Genomic DNA, 22,221 nt, shown 5'->3' on the forward strand with positions numbered 1-22,221 from the left:
CTATGTTCTGTGCCTCACATCCAGCACCCCTATACTACTATTTTTCTCCACCTCCAGCATCCCCCTCCCCCCTCATACTTTGGTTTTGGGCATTATAGTCTTTGATCTGATTAAATATTTCTCTAAACTGCAGTTAGGGCTAATGCCAGGGTACTAGGTGTAATCCTGGACCCTGTCCTTTCACCCTCAAATCCAATAATTGTCTAAATTTTGCAAACTTCACCTCCATAATATTTTTTAAATATGCCACTACTAAACCAATGAAACCACCAAGTTACTTCCTAGACCCTTTTGCTTTGACTATTGCAACTCCCTCATCTTTGGCTTACCTCTACACAGGCTATCCTCCTCTTCATTTTATCATGAAAGCCTAATAAACACAAATCAAAACCCAAGCAACAACATGCAAAGCCATTCACAACTCTCCCCTGAGCCTTTCTCCAATCTTCACTAACCACTCTCAAAATATCCAAATCTTCCTCTCTGCTCCTCTCAAGACCTCCTTCTCTATAGATCCCATGTCTGCTCCTTCAATGTTTGTATCCAGGACTTGTCCACTGCCTCTTCTATCAGCTGGAACTCTTTACCCCAATCTGCTTGGCTATCTCTTACTCTTTCCATGTTAAGGCGATCCCTGAAAATTAATCTCTTCACCTCTTCCCCTAAAAATGTACCTTTTACTTTTGCCATCAGTTCATCCCTCCCAGTTAACACTTTTTTGTACCCCTTGTCTATCCCTATTAGATAGTAAGCTCTCATGAGCAGTGCCCACTCAGCCCTCTTGTATAAAATTGTATTGTAATTGTATTGTCTCCCTTTATTTTGTAAACCGCTGCACAAACTGTTGGTGCTATATAAATGCTGAAAAATAATACCAGTAATAATAGTAATATTAAATGAGGACTTGTCCGTATTTTGTTTCATTATGCACAGGGCTGAGTAGGGTGGGACCATTTTATAATTTTCACTCTTAGAGCTGTATTTCCAAAATAGCCCTGACTTCACTTTTATCTTTTATTGCAAACGAGATTGCACAAGAGTTGAAATATTGATGATGCATGAATTAGCTCTAGTGTAGAGTTTACTGTAATCTTTAGTACTAACACTGTTTATTTATTGCAGGATGCATGGCGAAGTTGACAACAATGTTACAATCTGTAAGTTTCACTTTAAAACAAATATATACTCTACAATCCTTAAAGCCAAACTCCAGGCACAAACTTTATAATTTATATATATATTTATCAATAGCCACAATGGATATGAATCCACTATGTGTATACCAAACTCCTACGTATACCCAGATGTTATAATTTAAAGGTAGCAGTGACATAATTTTTATGCATATAACCTGTGCAGAGAGCAGAACTGTGGGAGGGATCAAGCAGGCCCTACCCACTACAGGCTGCCTACATTATTAGAGGGGGTGGATACAAGGCCAGTCACCTTGCAGAAGGAGGGAGAATGGCAGTGATATGTCTTTTTTGAGGGAAGCTCCTGCACAAAGGCAAAGTTTCATGCTTGATTACTGCACATATCTCGAATAAATACATAAAGCATGTCAAGATCCAAGTAGAAAATACTCTTGTATTTAGACAATATTTTCTTACCCTGGAGTTTATCTTAAAGCTTAAACTTTTAAAAATGTGTAAGAGGTTAAAACCCCTTTCTTATCTGTATTACTGTGTGTATTACTGACGGGAAGTTTCATCCTCTCTATGTGTCCTTGTGTCCACTGTTACTGGGACAGAAAGTAAGATAATCCAAAGTTTTAAGTTACCACAAAAACTAGAGGGGAAACCTTGCAACGGGCACACTTGTTCCCATGATAACTGTTTAGAAAGGGATTACCCTTATTTTGATGAGCTTTCCTTTTATGTCTACAAGACAGGGAAGTATTAAAGGCAATCTTTCCCAATTGGACACAGATGGGAAAAAACCTAATAGGGTTTTTTTTATTTTTTTTATTCTTTTTTATTCTAATCCAAAACTGGAAAAAAAAAAACATAATTTGCATCTTTAAAAAATACTTTATTGTAGATGAAAATATAATTTCACAATTTAAGAATGAGAACTTTGGAGCAGATGTATGGGCCTTGGATGAAGTGAATTAGTTAGCCCACACAAACCAAATTCTTCAGTTTTGCCAAGTTGTCAGTTTAAAGTCATCTAATCATTCATCAGCTTCAACCACCCACCGTGACTTTAACAATGGGTATTAATTTCTTGGTTTTCATTCATTTTATATTTAAAACTGAAAACTGATATTTCAGTTTTGTGTGGTTGCTGGTGCATTGGCTCAAATGTTGACAGCTTATATCTCTTGAGAATTACAGTGGTAAGAGAATCCCACCAAAATTCTCAGTTCCCACAACTCCAGCAGACATTGAAAAAAGGATGACTCCCTGCTTTCTCAGTGGATTTGACCTAATGTATGATATCAGGGAGTGTGATCTCATCCCTGAGGGGACAAACGCACAAACTAGTGCAGGAAAAACTTTCTACTGGAATCTCTGATAAATATAAGAATCCACTGGTACAATTTATGTGAGTTCTACCAACATAAAAGTTTTGGTTTTGGGTGAAGCTGATCTTTCAGAAGGTACTTTGTCACAAGATAAGTGAAACTCCATTATTGCGAAAACAAACCAAAGATCTCCAGTGGGAAGTACCCATCACAGAGTCTACATGATAATCTAGGAAGAAATTTTATTCACCTTGATCTGCTTGCATTCGTTTTTTTTTTCGTTTTTTTTATCTCAACCTAGAAATATTGAATGAGGAAACTTTTTTGATTATCATATTTCCAGTAAACAATGCCTTTAACTACATCATCTTAAGATTGCTGTGAAATATGAACTTTCCATTACCAAGGGTCTGATTTTCCTTTACAGCTGTCTTTAGCAGTGCAGGGAAGGTGGCCAGTTCTGGTTTGAGCTGTGGAACAAGCTCCTGCAGTTTCCCGAAGAACAGTGCAGCAGGAGGTAGGAATGCATTGTGATCTGCTTTGGCATTTTCTACCACTATAATTTCTGCCACGTTCATCTGACTGTATTTTTCACTATTTGTATCATAACAGCTGTATATCACAAAATCGTGAAGGCAAGCGATTCCGGTGCTCCTGGGTGTGGAACAGGAACATGCAACACCAACAGCAAAGTAACTAGTGCCACGGGAGGGATTGCAGCACTTGCTGCAACCACTTTCAGCAAGAAGATCTATTAAGGGAATAAAAAACCTTTAGTATCAGTGCCAATATTTTACACTGAAAACTATTTTCTAGCTAAAACTGACTTGGCATAAAGCTTTGATAATAAGCAAGGGGAATATTTGTATTTGGTATTGTTTTCTGTTCTTTAGCCTTGGCAAACTAAAGCAACATATTATGCACTTAGATGATTAGCATGTCCTTCATCTTGCACTATTTAAAATTACTATACTGGCATGTACTTTAACTTATAACTGTGTATCTATAATTCAATAAACTGCATGGTAAATTCATTATGTTTTTTTTTTTTAATTTAAATAAAACTACTGTATGTTGGCTTGCTAATAGTGACAAGTCCTCTTGTAGTGCTGTATGAATTTCCAAAACTTTTCATATACTACACGGGTACCTCCAACAATAAAACTAAACAGACAGTGGAAGCACAAGAGTTGTATGACATTATCAAGGTAACAACTATTTTCAAAACCTGCTATCCTGCAGACCCTTTGCCACGGCTTCATCTTCAGCTTGCTCATTGGATAATTAGTGGACATCTCCAATAGGGATGATTGAACGGTTCGGGTCCACCATCGTTTCGGCCCGAACATTGGGTGTTCGAGGTTCGGCCAAATTTAGAACTTTTTGCCCAAAAAGTTCAGAATTCGGCAACCAGAACCGACCAAAATGCAATGCTTCAGGAAATGGGCTTTAAAAGCCCGTGATTGGACCAGAATCATTAGCAAAAGCCAATTGAGGGCGCAGGAGAATGCTAGGAATGTGATTGGAGTGACTAGGGGGTCCCTAGACCAATCATTAGTGAATACGCCCCCCAGTATATAAGATAGCCCCCGCCATATTCCTAGCATTGTTATACTGGACATGGAAGAGAGTGGAAGCAGTTCTGTTAATTTTACTTTAAAAATGTCATTTAGCATTTATTAGTGTGCGGAAAGGGATATCTAGTGTAGTTAGAGTGCTCCTTTACACTTAAGTTAGCTTCAAAAATTTAGTTTCTGTAGGGAAAGTGTTAAGTGTAAGGGGACCGTAGTGTAGTGTAGGGTTAACTGACAGTGACTGCTATGGCAGGGTGACAAAACCCTTCCATAGCAGGGTGACCGCTATAGAGAAATGATCATTTCTCTGAGTTGCTTCGGGACAGGAATATGGCTTCTCACCAGCAAGCATTTTTCATGCTGCAGGGGTTGCCACTGCCAGTGCTTTTTTGAGGACATGTTTGATGTCAGACATGACATCTGAACATGTGTATAGTGGGTATATATACACATATATGTCTGTATATATACCCCTAGACATAAATAGGTGTGATAGTAGCAGAAATATATGCTTGCACTAATGAAATCATTTACAGTAATATATTTCTGCTACTATCACACCTATATATGGCTAGGTGTCTATATACATACAATTATGTGTGTATATATACCACTATACACAAGTTCAGATGTTTTGCCTGCCTCAAAAGAACCCAAAAAAATGCCAAAAAAACGCTAGCGTCAAAAAAAAAAATGCCCAGGTGTGTTTTTGCTGGCATTTTTTGGGGGGGTTTGGAGGCAGGCAAAACATCTGAACTTGTGTATAGTGGTGTATATACACACATACATATATTTATATACACACCTAGACATATATAGGTGTGATAGTAGCAGAAATATATGCTTGCGCTAATGAAATCATTTAAAGTAATATATTTCTGCTACTATCACACCTATATATGGCTAGGTGTCTATATACATATAATTATGTGTGTATATATACCACTATACACAAGTTCAGATGTTTTGCCTGCCTCAAAAGAACCCCAAAAAATGCCCAAAAAAACGCTAGCGTAAAAAAAAAAATGCCCAGGTGTGTTTTTGCTGGCATTTTTGGGGGTTTTTGGAGGCAAGCAAAACATCTGAACTTGTGCACAGTACCACTATACACAAGTTCAGATGTTTTTCCTGACTGCAAAGAACCCAAAAAAATGCCTGCTATTAAACCGGCAAGGTGTGAAAACCGAGAAGCCAACCCCCTGTGCTGAAAGTGTTCTAATACAAACAATCTTTTTTTTTATGGTTCTGGACATGCTACAGAGCTGAAACTTCACATGTACACTTTTTAGACCCCCCAGATACAAAATCCAAAGTAATCGGCTGTGTTCCACGTGATCGGCTGTGTTCCAATGACACAGCCGATCACGATGGAGGCGCCCGGGAGATGACCGCGCATGCGCGATCGGGAGCGCGCAGCGCGGTCATGTCGGTAGCACTGTGTTCCGTAGGAACACAGCTGTCACCGGCAGTAGTAAACAGTCACTGACAGTGACTGTTTACTATGTGATCGGCTGTGAATGGAAAATGTAAACAAAGAGCAGTAACTCACTGTTACTAGCTCTTCTCCCCTCATACAGTTTCCAGTGAGAGGGGAGAAGAGCTAGAAATAGTGAGTTACTGCTCTGTACACCTGTACAAATGTAAAATCACAGTAAAAGCACACAAATAAATGTCCCCACACAGTCCTCAGCCCCCCCCCCCAATGTCACCTGTCACCCAACAGTCACCTCATCAGTGCCCAGAAATTGACACCCATAACGTTCACATTTGAGCGCAGCGATCGCGGGCCATTTCCGCCTGCCGAATTGCGGTAACATCGCCCAAACATCGCATGACGCCCAAAAAAGGTACAAGAGCTTCTTTGGGGCGTCATGCGTTGTTTGCGTGATGTTACCTCGATTCGGCAGGCGGAAATCGCAGCAACATCGCACAGCGTTTGGGGTGCTATTGCAAATCACGGGCAACGCACAGGCGCCCCGCGATTTGCAATGATTTCCGGATCGCGGGCAGAATCGCAGTGATTCTGCCCGCGATCGCTACGCTCACATGTGAACGTAGCCTAAAGTTCACCGGTCACCAGAGACTGCCATCAGTGCCGCCGTGCACCATCGCCCGTCACCTGTCACCCATCAGTGACCATCGCCCGTCACCTGTCACCCCATCAATCACCGTCACCTGTCATCCCATCAGTCATCGTCATCTGCCACCCTATCAATCATCGTCACTTGACACCCCATCAGTGATCGTCACTTGTCACCCCATCAATCATTGTCACATGTCACCCCGTCAGTGATTGTCATCTGTCACCCCATCAATCATCGTCACTTGTCACCTCATCAATCATCGTCACCTGTCACCCCATCAGTCATTGTCACCTGTCACCCCATCAGTCATCGTCACCTGTCACCCCATCAGTCATCGTCACCTGTTTGCCATATACATGCAATCACTTACTGACCGCCTAACGACTATATGCGTCGGCCATTAAAAGCTAAATACTGGGGTTATGGCAGCAGATAGCCCCCATAACCCTGGTATTTTTTGAAACGGCGGGCGGTCGGCTTTCAGATAAGGGTGGTCCCAGTGGCAGATTCGCCGCGGAATTACCCTTACGGTGCAGGGGAAAAGGTGCCCCCCCCTCCTGCCGCGTCCCAGACGTTTTCCCAGCTTACCGGACCCGCCGGCAGCGGGGAAAACTATCCGGTCCCGGATCCTCAGAGACAGGAAGTCGAGTGAGGGCAAGATGGCCCTCACTCGACTCTATGGTCTTGGAGGACCGGAGCTACGTCAAAAGACGTTGCCTAGCAACCGGTTTAAAGGGCCGCTTTTTTTTTCCTCTTTCAACAATTTTTTTTTCCCTTTTTTAGTGTAGTTGTGAGGTGTGAGGTCTTTTTGACCCCAGATCTCACAATAAAGAGGACCTGTCATGCCTATTTCTATTACAAGGGATGTTTACATTCCTTGTAATAGGAATAAAAATGATCAAAACATCTTTTTTTTAAACTGTGTAAAAATAAAAAAATAATAAATAAAATAAATAGGAAAAAAAAAAATTAAAGCGCCCTGTCCCCGTTAGATCGCGCGCAGAAGCAAATGCAAGTCCCGCCCACATATGTAAACGGTGTTCAAACCATACATGTGAGGTATCGCCGCGATCATTAGAGCGAGAGAAATAATTTGAGCCCTAGACCTCCTCTGTAACTCTAAGCTGGTAACCTGCAGAAATTTTTAAAATGTTGCCTATGGGGATTTTTAACCTCCTTGGCGGTATGATTCTGTCAGGAATTCTGTACCAAAAGTGGTACAATTGTTTTCATGGAAATTTGGCGTTATGTATTATAGGCCTACAATTCTTAGTAATTACTGACTTAAACCTGACCAAAACAAGAGTCTAGTAGACATCCCAGATGTGATAAATTTGAAACACAAACGCATGAATTATAATCGAATCAATAATATAATTTTATATATATATACATATATGTATATATATATATATATAAATATATATACATATATATATAATATAAAATGTGTTTGTGTTTTGTGCAACATTTTTTTTTTTTTTTTTAATTTCCCTCCCTAGTTCCGCTCCCATGCAGCATTGTATATAATTTGTATAGGTATTGTATAAAAAATATAATTTTATATATATATATATATATACATTGAAAGGAAACTGATATACAGTCAGATCAAGGAACTACTAGACCAAGCCCACATCCTGGTTAATGAAATTGGAAAGAAAGGTTTTGGATGGGATTGTGGCGTGTCCACAGGGTGGGGACCAAAGGGAACCCAGTGGAATTCCCATACTAGAAAGCGGACTTTATAGGGCTGGTATAGTAATTGGTGAGCAAACAAGGAAATAAAAATATATAAATTTATTGAAAATTGTTAAAAACAGAGAACAACATGAAATTATCACATATGGTAGCTAGCAGCATGGTTCAAACATGGAGACAAATTAGATAGTCCATTGACAACTCAACCATGTTGAAACATTGAAGGTTATTTCTTTGTGATGGTTCGACGCGTTTCGCCGGAACAGAGTAATCGGCTTCTTCAGGAACCAGTTATTAGTGGCTAAAAAAGCCTCTAACATTAAACATATACAAAAAGGAAAAGAAAAAACAAACAATCATAAGTAACCTTCATATTGTACCATTAAACATAGGTAATGAATTACTCTGTTCCGGCGAAACGCGTTGAACCATCACAAAGAAATAACCTTCAATGTTTCAACATGGTTGAGTTGACTATCTAATTTGTCTCCATGTTTGAACCATGCTGCTAGCTACCATATGTGATAATTTCATGTTGTTCTCTGTTTTTAACAATTTTCAATAAATTTATATATTTTTATTTCCTTGTTTGCTCACCAATTACTATACCAGCCCTATAAAGTCCGCTTTCTAGTATGGGAATTCCACTGGGTTCCCTTTGGTCCCCACCCTGTGGACACGCCACAATCACATCCAAAACCTTTCTTTCCAATATATATATACATATATGTATATATATATATATATACATATATATACATATATATATATATATATATATGCATATATATATATATATATATATATATATATATATATATAATATAAAATGTGTTTGTGTTTTGTGCAACGGTTTTTTTTTTTTTTTAATTTCCCTCCCTAGTTCCGCTCCCATGCAGCATTGCTGCTGCAGGGAACGGAACTAGGAAGTCCTCCTACCGACAGACGAGCGGCGGAGATCTCGGCTGGCGGTCACAGCAATGAGAGCTCATCGCTGGATCGCCAGGATAAGGTAAGACACTCCGCTGCACTGTCTGCATAGCTCTGCCCATTCACCCCGAGCGTGACTCGGGGATACCGATAATAGCAGGAAATTCCTACCCCGAGTCACGCTCGGGTTTACCGCTAGCGTGGTTAAGTACCAATGTTTGGCGCCATTCTGTGAGCATGCGCAATTTTGAAGCATGACATGTTGGGTATCTAATTACTCGGCGTAACATTATCTTTCACATTATGGAAAAAAATTTCAAAAAAATCGCATTTGGAGGACTGCTGCGCAAATATGGTGTGATAAAAAATATGGCAACAATCTCCATTTTATTCTCTAGGGTCTCTGCTAAAAAAAATATATAATGTTTGGGGGTTCCAAGTAGTTTTCTAGCAAAAAAAATGATTTTAGCTTGTAAACACCAAGTGTCAAAAATAGGCCCAGTCTTAAAGTGGATAAATGGACAACTTTGTGTAAAGCGCTACTTTGATGTTAGGCGTCTGTATGTGGCCAGGCTGTGAAAAAGTGTTACACATGGGGTATCGCCATACTCAGGAGGAATAGCAGAATGTATTTTGGGGTGCAATTTTTGCTATGTACTTGCTATGTGTTAGAAATATTGCATAAATGGACAGCTTTGTGTAAAAAAAATGTGTTTTCATTTTCTTTCCACATTTTCCAAAAACTTGTGGAAAAAAATGACATATTCAAAAGACTCATTATGCCTCAAAAATTATACGTTGGGCTGTTTGCTTTCCAAAATGGGTCATTTTATGGGGGTTTCCATTGTCCTGGTGCTCCAGGGCCTTCAAAAGTGCGATAGGTTGTCAGGAAATTATATGTGTAATTTATGCTCCTAGAATGCCGGATGCTGGTACTTGGATGTTAGGCCTCTGTATGTGGCCAGGCTGTGAAAAAGTCTCACACATGTGGTATCGCCATACTCAGGAGGAGTAGTAGAATGTGTTTTGGGGTGTAGTTGCAAGTATACATGTGCTGTGTGAGAGAAATAACCTGTTAATACTGCAATTTGTAAAAAAAAAAAAAAAAATCTTCATTTTGCAAAGCATTGTGGGAAAAAAATACAACTTCAAAAAACTCGCCATGCCCCTTATTAAATACATTGGAATGTCTACTTTCCAAAAAGGGGTCATTTGGGGGGTATTTGTACTTTCCTGACTTTTTAGTGTCTCAAGAAATGAGAAAGAAGGCCTTCAGTACATCAGGTGTGATCAAGTGTGATCAGTTTTCAATGATTCGCACCATAGCTTGTGGACTCTATAACTTTCACAAAGACCAAATAATATACACTTACTTGGGTTATTTTTACCAAAGATAAGTAGCAGTATAAATTTTGGCCAAAATTTGTGAAGAAAAATGACTAATTTGCAAAATTTTATGACAGAAACAAAGAAAAATGCGTTTTTTCACGATATTTTCAGTCTTTTTTTATTTATAGCACAAAAAATAAAAAACCCAGTATTGATCAAATACCATCAAAAGAAAGCTCTATTTGTGTGAAAAAAGGATACAATTTTTGTATGGGTACAGTGTTGCATGACTGAGTAATTCTCAGTCAAAGTGTGAGAGCGCTGAAAGCTGAAAATCGGTCTGGGCAGGAAGGGGGTGAAAGTGCACTGTAGGCAAGTGGTTAAATAATGAATACAAGTTCAAGCAAATTCACTAACAGAATGGGAAAATTGTTTCAAAACACTTATTAAAGGAAATCATATATTTACTAAAGTAGGCATTTTTCAAATATTTTAGTTTTTTTTTTTTTTAATAAACCTGTTCTTTTAACAAAGCAAAATTAAGCAAGTATCTGAACAGGCATACAATATACAGCAAATAAACATATCTATTGCATTCCTCAGTTTTAAGGTTCCTCTGTTTGAACACATTTATATTTTTTCTAAAATGTATATTGTTTTACGCATGAATATACTAAATAGCTGTAGTAATTAATAAAAAAGTTAAGAGCCCTAGACAGGAAGGTAAAAAAATGTCCTTCTCTTATTTTTAGATTTTTAAATAGTTATTTTTTTGGTATTTTTGTATTTCTAGGTTGGCTGCCCATTGGTTAACTGCGCAAAACCTGGTCTCCATGGGAGTTCTGAGGCCTCCTTCCTTATAAATGTGTGTTTGTAATATCCTTGAGTTCAGTTCAGGAGATGAGAACTTAATTATAGCATGCATATGTTCTTAATGCAGAGTATTTCTAAGGGCAAACATCCCTACACATATCAGGGAATGTTTACAAGCTGCAGATGTTTACAATACAATTTGCATGTTTGTAGGTGCCCCCAAAACCTTTGCTGACACTAGTGGTACTTTCACCTTAGGAAAGGACTACAGAACACCCTCCCCTCTTCTTCATAACATAGAGGGGAGAGATTCTGTAGTACTCAGAGATAGCTGAGGACAAGCTAACCAATAGGCATGCAGCACAGACAGTGTACAAGAAGTTATAAATTAAAAAGTTTTTTGCAGATGCAACAGTTTTTTGGCACTTTGCTTTCAATCATATATTTAACAGATCTTTTGGATAAAGGGGGTATATTTAGAGACTCTGTTAAGTTTAAATTTTAATTTGTGTCTCTGTTGGGGAGGTTTCCCTTCGCTATTTGTTAAGACAAGTAATTATGAGAAATCTCTTCAATAGGGAAACAGACAAAAACACATTTTTACTAGAGTCAAGAAGGGTTACAACATCTCAGAATCTTTTTATGTATATGTTTGCATTCTTATTCTGGTACCTTCCACACCCCCTATTTTTAGTATAGGCATCACAAAGACAGGAAGTAAGGAAAATTCTCCCCAACAGTGTCACAGAAAAACCACATCTGATGAGGACCAAATTGATGAGATTACTTCTCTTACGCTCCCTATTCAATACCACTGGAGCTGTTAACAGTGTGTGAGAAGACAAGGAATGGCACAAATGTCTTTAGTAAGGCTAGAAGCAGCAGACTACCTGGAGATAGTCCAGTGACCACTGCAGTGGTAAAATAGAAAAAGAGGGATATACAGCTGTATAGTATCATCTGTATGAAGTAGGCTTCAAGAGAAACAAGCAGCTTAAGGTACAAAAATCAGTTTAATGGTATATAGAATATACAGAATATATCCATTTAAGTATCTCATACCTTCCGGAAACTTATGACAATACACATAACTCAATACATAATTAAAAACAATCCCGGATAAGTGGACGATATGAGGAGCTTGTAAACATAACACATTCAGCAGTGGTATTGATTTAGCCAGTAATAAAGTGACAATCAAGGTTCTTAGAGACCTGTAAACAGGACGATAGTACCACGGTATAAAAAAGATTGACACTGAATAAGTGGCTATCTCACTTCGAAGGCAGTAAATTTTAGCTATATTACTTAACACATTCAACCATTTTAATCAGCTAAGTCTAGATGAGACAATCAAGATGGACCTTATGGAAATATTCTATAGCACAATCAACATATGGGAATACAGAGAATATTCTAGGATGTCTGCTGAACCAAAAATACCAGGACTGACCAAAGTCAAAATGTTTTCCTGTATCATCGAAAGCAATTCATAAGTAGTCATTCACAATTTCCATATTGGCTTCAAGATGAGTTACTGAATGAGCAGAGTATGGTAAATTTAGACAAGCCACTGTAATTATTAAAGCAGGTATATAGAGGCAGGTTGGAGATACAAGATACAAGTGATGCAGCACATTAGCGATAGTGCAAACAGGGAGTGAGGGAGCCAAGCACAGCAATGGAAACAGACAGTCACTTTTAGTTCCTAATCATCTGCAGGGTGCTTACCGCTCTACCATCCCATGTCCAAACAGTTAATTGAATCCTCCTCTAGTGCTTTCCTGGTGGCTACTATGTAGCCTAGGCTTTACAGATAACGTGTAGGCTTGTATGTGTCTCTGTGGTTCTTTCGCCGCCATCTAATTAACATGGAGCATGAGCCATCCGGCTCTGTCAATCGCTTCCTTGCACATGTAGTAGCATTTGGAACGCATAATCGTTCCCTTTCCGGGTGTGATGACGTCACAGTGTTGGTGCGTTTCGTCCGCCAATCAGCAGACTTCATCAGAACCACATCTGATGAGGACCAAATTGATGAGATGACTTATCTTATGCCCCCTATTCAACACCCTTGGAGCTGTTAACAGCATGTGAGAAGACAAGGAATGTTACATATGTCTTTAGTAAGGCTAGAAGCAGTAGACCGCCTTGAGATAATCCAGTGACCACTGCAGTGGTAACATGTAGTAGTTTGCAGATCGAGCACAGTTACACACAAAAGTAGGACGTAAAGTCATAGCCATGATGGCCAAGGTCAGCAACAGTTGGGCAGCAGATGTATTAGTTTAGCGAGCATAGGCAAAGTCAAGGTCCAGACCGAGGTAGATCAAACAGACAGCAAAGGTACTAAAGAAGTAGAAAAAAGCAAAGTCAGGAACATAAACCAAGATCAACAGTGGGAGGAATGGGTTCAAGAGAATTCAGGAGACCAGCAGGGTTGTTCATCGGAGATTAAAAGTACAGGTCAGGTGACATAAATAGCTGGTGACCACCCAATGACTTCTCCAGGCAATGTTAAACTTTTTATAAGTAGCTTGGCGCTAGTGATGGAAGAACATCGGCTGGGGCGGTTTGCAAACGTTATCCGCAAACTTTCCCAAACGTTCGTGAACTTTAAAAACCTTTAGGTTATATTTGCAGCTACAAAATACTTACTAGCTGTGCACAAATAGTCCCGCAACATGGACACTGGCATAACAGAAGTATTGCTATTGGAAAAGTTGCCCTAATTTTTTATTTTTTTTTCCAGCAAAAAATATATATATATTTTTTCTAAATCACCCATATATTTTTTTTCTAAATCACCCAGAACTGACATCAGCCGGTAAATACATGTCAAATACATATAGGGTCCATTCACACGTCTGTAAAATGGGTCCGCATCCATTCCACAATTTGGCGGAACGTTTACAGACCCATTGCTTTTCAATTCCCCTCTGAAAAATTAGGCATTCACAGGATAAAGAAGTAAGTGTCGCCCATTCCAGGCCCCAAAAATTAGCCCACATGTGTTTACCTGACAGTTAAGAATGTTGCATTCTGTGGCTGAAGGTACATTAGGCATTCACAGGATACAGAAGTAAGTGTCATCCATTCCAGGCCACAAAAATTAGCCCACATGCGTTTACCTGAAAGCTAAGAACGTTGTATTCTGTGGCTGAAGGTACATTAGGCATTCACAAGATACAGAAGTAAGTGTCACCCATTCCAGGCCACAAAAATTAGCCCACATGCGTTTACCTGACAGCGAAGAACGTTGTATTCTGTGGCTGAAGGTACATTAGGCATTCACAGGATAAAGAAGTAAGTGTCGCCCATTCCAGGCCCCAAAAATTAGCCCACATGTGTTTACCTGACAGTTAAGAACGTTGCATTCTGTGGCTGAAGGTACATTAGGCATTCACAGGATACAGAAGTAAGTGTCATCCATTCCAGGCCTGAAAAATTAGCCCACATGCGTTTTCCTGACAGCTAAAAATGTTGTATTCTGTGGCTGAAGGTACATTAGGCATTCACAGGATACAGAAGTAAGTGTCGCCCATTACAGGCCCCAAAAATTAGCCCACATGCATTTACCTGACAGCTAAGAACGTTGTATTCTGTGGCTGAAGGTACATTAGGCATTCACAGGATACAGAAGTAAGTGTCGCCCATTCCAGGCCCCAAAAATTAGCCCACATGCGTTTACCTGACAGTTAAGAACGTTGTATTCTGTGGTTGAAGGTACATTAGGCATTCACAGGATACAGAAGTAAGTGTCGCCCATTACAGGCCCCAAAAATTAGCCCACATGCATTTTCCTGACAGCTAAGAACGTTGTATTCTGTGGCTGAAGGTACATTAGGCATTCACAGGACAAATGAGTAAGTGTCCGCCATTCCAGATCCCAAACAGTTAGCCCACATGCGTTTACCTGACAGCAAAGAACGTTGCATTCTGTGGCTGAAGGTACATTAGTAGAATTGAGCGAACACCTTGATGTCCGTGTTCGGCGGGTTCGGCCGAACTTGAAAAAAAAGTCCGGGTCCGTGTCCCGGACTTTTTCCTAACTTTATCTGGACACCTAACCCCATTGAAGTCAATGGGGACCCGAACTTTCAGGCACTAAAATGGCTCTAAGACACCAATGGAAAGGGCTAGAGTGCTGCAAATGGCAGCAAAACGTAGTTAAAAGCATGGCAAGTGCTCTGCAAACAAATGTGGATAGGGAAATAACTTAAAACAACAAAAAAAAACAGAAAAATAAAACAATGTTCTTCATCTGTGAAGGACGAGGCCCATATGGAGTAGGAGGGAGGTTGAGGTGGTGGTGGATGTGGCGGTGTCATAGGCGTGCGCACAGGGTGTGCTGGGTGTGCCTGGGCACACCCTAATCACCTAGGGCACATTAGCATTATCGCTCTGTTTGCCAGTGAGGAGATGGGAAAGATCTCCCTCGGACTTGCTCTGCCATAAGAGAAGAGCCACACACTTCTATTTCACTTTGCCAGCAGGGAGAGTAATGTACCGGGGCCATATACATGTAGGCAAACACATGCATGTGTATATAAACTTTGGGGTGCACACCCTAATGCAATAGACTGCGCACACCTATGGGCGGTGTAGGTGGAAGCGGCGGTGGAGGAGGACGAGGTAGCCAACACTGCTTTTTTTCAGTCATCTTAAATGAGGGTACACCCCAAAAGAGTGAGAAAGATCAAAAATAGAACAATGGCTGGGTAAGGTCGGTATCGCAATATACCCAATACATATTGCTTAAACACAACTATTGCTTACTTCTTTTCAGGATATGATGGATGTGACCTAGCTGTTCTTGCTCCCAATGTTTCAGATCTGACCATCTTTTTCTGATTTGGTCCTTGGATTGATCCACACCATAAATCTTCTTTAACTACCTCAATACTGGGCACTTAAACCCCCTTCCTTCCCAGACCAATTTTCAGCTTTTAGCGCTGTTGCAATTTGAATGACAATTGCGCGGTCATGCAACACTGTACCTAAACCAAATTTGTGTATTTTTTTCCCCACAAATAGAGCTTTCTTTTGGTGGTATTTGATCACCATCAGGTGTTTTCTTTTTTGGTGCACAAATAAAAAAAGACTGAAAAGTTTGAAAAAAAAAAAAAAAAGTTTTTTTGTTTAGGTTATAAAATTTTGTAAATAGATATGTTTTTTCCTGCACTGATGAGCACTGATGATGCCGCACTGACAGGCACTGATGAGGAGACACTGATGGGGTGGCACTGATGGGGTGGCACTGATGGGGTGGCACTGATATGCAGCACTGATGGGCACTGATAGGTAGCACTGATATGCAGCACTGATATGTGGCACTGATAGATAGCACTGATATGCAGCATTGGTGGACACTGATAGGCAGCGCTGATGGGCACTGATTGGCAGCACTGATGGGCACTGATGGGCACTGTTGGGCGGCAATGATCGGCACTGATCGGCACTGATGGGGGGCACTGATCGGCACTGATGGGGGGCACTGATGGGCACTGATAGGTGGCACTGGTGGGCAGTAATGGGCACTGGTGGGCGGCACTGATAGATGGCAATAACGGCACTGGTGGGCAGCACTGATAGATGGCATTGGTGGGCAACACTGATAGGGAGGGCACTGGGGGGCTCTCTGAGCCCTGCTTGCCATCCCTGGTGGCCATGGTGGGCATCCCTGGTGGTCATGGGTGGGCATCCCTGGTGGCTTAGTGGCATCCCCCCCCCCCCCCCCAAGGCTGCACTGGTAATCAATCATCTGATTACCAGCACAGACCCCCCCTGTGATCAGTGAGTAATTAGAAATACTCACTGATCACCCCAGCAGCAGCACCGATCCTCCTCTCTTCTCCTCACTGACAGGATCTGTCAGGAGGAGAAGAAATCGAAGCCGTTACAACGGCTCTATTTACATTACATGACGGCTGTGATTGGACACAGCCGTCATGTGATCAGGAGGGCCAATCACAGGGCCCTCCTGCCGAATGATGTTGCTCTGTGTCCGAGGGACACAGGCACATCGAGATCGCGCCGCTGCGTGTGCCCGCAGCGGCGCGATTTCTCTCCTTCTGAAGGACATTCCGGAACGTCCATTCAGAAGGACGAGACTCCCGCCCGGCCGTATATCTACAATGGCCCGGGTGGGAGGTAGTTAAAGATGAAACGACCTTCTCAAGAATTTGGTCTTTTCTGGAGTTGGGCCTTTCATAATTCTCCAGCTTGCCATCATAGTCGTTTTTCTCAAGTATGGCCACCATCTCAACCATCTCACCCATCTCACCCTTGCTCATAGGTCTGGCTTTGGTTTTTTTTAGGAGCCCAACCACTGCGGCCTTCACTGCAACTCCCCGATTGTGCCATCTCCTCCACGAATCTTCCGCCGACTCACGTGTGTGTGTGTGTGTCGCATGCAGCTTAATATTCGGCACATACACGCCCCTGCGTCAGCGCGCCACTGGAGGCGGAGTTGACGCATGCGCTGTATTTAATGGACGCCAGATCGTTCGCTCGCCGATTCGCCATCGGACAGATCTTTATCAGGATCACGATCGATCGGCGAACCACGATTCATCTGATCAAACAAAGGTACGACTTTTGATTAGAGCACGGGTGTTTTGGGCTCTATACAGCTTATATTGGGCCTATCTTTATTATGTGACAAAATACATGATCTTTGACTATGTTTTGTGTTGTGTTGTGTCTTGCAGGCATAAATAATGGTTGACAAATTCACGTCACCTGACTTTTTACCTCAATTCATTGAGGAATACCGAAAGTTGCCTTGTTTGTGGAAGGTGAAGAGTAGGGATTACTCAAACAAGCAACTTAAAAATGAGGCTTATCAAAAATTGGCTGATTTATGCAAGCCATTTTGCCCAAATGCAGACATAAATTATCTCAAGACCAAAATACAAAACCTGCGCAGCACCTATAAAAGGGAGCTGAACAAGATCAGGAATTTGGAAAAGTCAGGAGCTGCTACAGAGGAAATATATATATATATATACCAAGGCTCTGGTATTTCGAGAGCCTGCGGTTCCTGACAGAACAATCCGAAGCAAGGCCATCCCTGTCGACTCTCCCTTCCACTTCAGCAGAGGGCTCATGTGCTGCAAGTCAGGAGGAAGATTTACTGGAGCCAAGCTTGACACAGGTATAGCATTTAACAATATATTGTCTGCAATAAAGATAATGATGCAATACATATATTATCAAGCCAATAATTATCAAGCCAATAATTCACCCTTAATGTAAAGTCAGTTATTTGGTTAAAATAATCAAACAAACATGACTTTTTATATACACTATAACATTATAATAATTTGTTAATTTCATCAACAGGAAAGTGTCAATGTGGAGGAGCCAAGTGGAAGCCAGGCGTCATCGGAGCAGTCTGTAACCACCCAGCCTCCGGAAAAACGCAGCAAAAAAACAAAAAATTTGGAGGAGGCCACTGCTTCCTTTCTCAGCCAGGCCTCTATGGCCCTGCAGAGAAAGCCAGAAGAGGCTGACTCATTTGGCTTTCTCACAGCCAACAAATTGAGGCTGATGAGTGAGGAACAGAGCCAAATGGCAGAGCTCCTCATACTACAGGTGCTAAATAAAGGTGTCCGAGGAGAAATCCATGGACACACGCACCTGTCCGATTACCAACCACCCCCTCCACCTCCACCACAGCCACCACAACAACCACCTCCACCACAGCCACCACAGCCAAAACAGCCACATGGCAGTCAGTGGCAATATGCCCCTGATCCCCACCTACCCCAATGGTCACATGACTACACATATTTATAAATGAAAAGGATTTATAATGTGATTTTTCTGTTACCGATTATTATTTATTTATAAGTTATTTGAGGAGGGAATGCCCTTTTTTTCTGTTCTATTTTTTTTTGAATTTTATTGAAAATTTCTTCACAGTACAGTAACCACAATCAAAGCAACAGGTAATGAATGAAGGTACAGTCGTGTACAGACAGTCGCGTTATTGCACCAATAATAAACCGAGAACAGGTAAATAGCAGTATTACTGCATGAAGGTGGGGGGGGGGGGGGGGTGGGGTGAAAAGTAGGGAACCTGGGGGGGGGGGGGGGTAAAGACTACGGAGGGCGGCCATAAGTAGTTTGAGGACACCTAGAGTAGAGATAAAATATGCAAATATTCAGATAGTAAAGTGGGACCATCAATTCAATAGTGCCATAAGTAACATGGGTAGATGGATGGACTGACAATAATAACTGATGTTACATTGAGCCCGTCCTTTTCAGCTTAGCAAGATGACCAGTATGGTACGCTGGCCGATTGTGAAGGTCCAGTTGTTCCTGATTTGTGAGCGTAGTAAGGATAAAAGCATTCCAGCGGTCGGAGAAGCGATTAAAGGAGGCAACACTCCCAACATCCATGGACAATCTTTCATTATAGAGACACAGTAGTAGCGCTTGTTTTATGTGTGTGATTTTGGGGCACAGAGGGGAGGTCCATTTGTTCAGTATGCATTTCCTGGATATATGTTCTATTTTTAATAATGAGAGTATCTCTATATTTATGTTTGAATATATTTATTTCTAAAGTAAAGAAAATGTTTAAAAAACTACTTGTCTCTCTTTATTTGTAAAAATTGAGCATATTGGGAGTAGGCAGCAATATATGCTTTATACATTAATGAAAACATGAATAAAGGGACACATCAATAGTTAGATATTTTCCATTCATAAACCATTGAGAATGGTGAAGAGTTAACAATCTTTTAAAAAAAAAATACATGCAACATATAGAATAGCAAAATCATTATCATCATCATAACAGAACACATGCCTCTTTAATTCTAAAGTATAGAATTATGAGCAGGAGCTTCCTTCCTTCACATAAACCAAGATGAGCATGTGCACCGCATTTTAAATATTTATTTGCCTGCTGCGAGATGAAAAATCTTTCTTGATACAATGGCTAGTTTTCTTGACAAAATTCTTCCGGGTCGTTATTTGCTTCCGATCATGCGTGTTCCGATTTTAGATTTTTGTCTAACGAAATCTGTACTGACTGCAGAAAAATCGGACGTTGTGTTGACGGTCGACAAAAATGATATAGCCTGCCCACCAGGTTTTTTTCGGCCAAAAAGTCGGAGTCGGTTGTCGGAAGCATCATACTAACAAAACAACTAGGAGTATGATATATGTTTAAGTAAAACCGATCTCATAAATACACTCACCCTGCGCTCAGCACTTAAGATTAACTTAAGATAGCAAACTTGCATAAAACAATTGACATAAAAGTCTCAGCAGCTGCTATATCAGTAAAAGCAATAAAAAAGGTGTCTGAGAATATTAAACAATTAGTATAAAATATATCCAAACACTAGCAGCGCTAAATATCGAACTCCAGTGAATTAACACAAGTCCTTCATCATAAATGTGAGTATTCCAGTCCTAGAGCAGGCGGGTTAAACACAGTCCTTTGGATGGGTTGAGGGTGTGAGAGGTCCTGACTGCACCACCAGACTTCCACCACCACTTAGTGCTCCCCCCCTATACTCAAAACTCACCAGACAACGGTGAATAAAGATCCTTCAAAATCTCCACCACTCGGCTGTTGAGCTGGAAACTGGACACTCTTTACTCTTTCTTTCCCAAATATTCTCCGTTCAGAAGCACATGTAAGTGAACAGAGTGGGGGCAACAATAGTGTAATTCCACCAATAAAGTTTATTAATGAAAAAACACACAGCAAACTTGAGCCCCTCTCCCCTCCAGATGTCTACTTACAAGAAGGTACATCAAGTGAAGGCATTGAGTAATATTATATGCACGCTGGATAGCCACCAAATCCAATTCCCGAAAGTGAAGGGGTCATGGAAGAATTCCGGCGTGGTGTAGGTGTCATGGGCGACCGCGCACAACGGCTCTTATACTCACATTTATGATGAAGGACTATATTTTATACCATACTAACAAGCTGAAAATCGGCAGATCGGTCGTCGGACGAAATTTCCCGGCCAAATTTCTACCCGTATGTACGGGGCTTAAGTTTGGTCCTCTGTTTGCAGGAGCTCCTGGATCAGACAGTCATCTCTGAATACGGCCAAGCCATGCCCGAATCCCTGATATTTTATCCATTTGTGTCATTATTCATTCTCTTTCCATTAGTTTATTATTCTGATGTTTCATCAACTCTTGTGCAATGTAGTGTGATATGTTCTGTCAAAATGTAGTTCAAAAATCATCTCTACAAAGTTAGGGTAATTTCCCTAGCCTCCATTGGAAAATTTTCCGTAACCTCCTGTTCTGTTGACAACTCAAAATTTTGCATTCACTACCACTTTCAATCTAAGTGGTAATGGTTCAGAGGGCAAATAGACATGGTAAATTCATCAAACAGAGACACAGACACCAAAAAAAAAAAATGACAGTAGTTCTAATTCCTTGCTACTCTATAAAAAAACAAAATTGGTATATTTACACTTTAAAGACAATATGTAGGACATTTCTAAAGTCAATCTAAGAGTATTACAAGGCGTTGGCTATAATCTATGTTAGTAATAGAAACATCCTCTGATTCTGATCACACTTTATTATCAAGAAAGCAACATCTCTAATATGTTCTCATTTGACAGCAACAGATGGGTATGGGGTTGAGCATTTAAATCAGGTAAGTCAAGAACTTAGTAAAAAATAGAATTAGAGTGTGCACAGAAGACATTTTTTTTTAGTGTATGCTCTTTGATGGGACCAATTACATTTTTAAAATGAGAGTTCAGAGCCAAAAGCTAATTCTGCGCTTGTAGTGGAAACTCGTTTAAAAATATTGCAAATATACGTTTGGTGTATATTTTATATAATTTATTATATTTTCATACTGAAAAAAATAGTAAAATAGTAGAGTTATATATTATGAAAAATTTCATTTGACAAGTCAGTTAGATAATGGTTATTTCTAACCTGTTTTAATTAGTTTATATTTATTTTTATTCTTAGTCTGAAAATCTTTCCTGTGCAAAATATAAAACATTAAAGAAATCTGCAGCTCTAGGTGTTTTAGAATTATAGAAACACAACTACTTGATTGTTAACTATGCATTCTTTTGTTAAATGTATTTTTTTTATCTTGTATATTGAATGGTGTCTTGTTTATATTCATTTCGATTTCTAATTCTAAAGATACTCCTACCTCTTTTTTTTTTTTTTTGTTTTAATCGCAGCGTAATTTGCATATTAATGTGCTGGCACAAAGGAAAGTATGCATTTGGATGACATAGTAAGGTGGGACATGGATATAATTTATGCTTGTTCTGCACATTGATTATAAAATAAAAAAACA

The 22,221-nt window shown here is 40.3% G+C and overlaps 2 protein-coding genes across 2 annotated transcripts in view; both read left to right on the forward strand.

Annotated features, from left to right (window-relative positions):
- LOC309546732 (keratin, type II cytoskeletal cochleal-like) overlaps positions 1 to 3,501 on the forward strand; it is a gene marked incomplete at its 5' end in the record, with an annotated part of 45,957 nt that extends 42,456 nt beyond the window's left edge. Inside the window, 3 exons of the mRNA XM_082246432.1 lie at positions 1,123 to 1,157; positions 2,895 to 2,984; positions 3,080 to 3,501. Coding sequence (XP_082102558.1) covers positions 1,123 to 1,157; positions 2,895 to 2,984; positions 3,080 to 3,225 — 271 coding nt within the window. The 3' untranslated portion in view covers positions 3,226 to 3,501. The remainder of the gene's footprint in view (positions 1 to 1,122; positions 1,158 to 2,894; positions 2,985 to 3,079) is intronic.
- LOC309545287 (uncharacterized protein) overlaps positions 1 to 22,221 on the forward strand; it is a gene marked incomplete at its 3' end in the record, with an annotated part of 724,166 nt that overhangs the window by 429,116 nt on the left and 272,829 nt on the right. The gene's annotated exons all lie outside the window — the stretch shown is intronic.

The sequence above is a fragment of the Pelophylax lessonae genome, assembly GCF_965119305.1.
Source record: "Pelophylax lessonae genome assembly, chromosome: 2".
Classification (NCBI taxonomy): domain Eukaryota; kingdom Metazoa; phylum Chordata; class Amphibia; order Anura; family Ranidae; genus Pelophylax; species Pelophylax lessonae.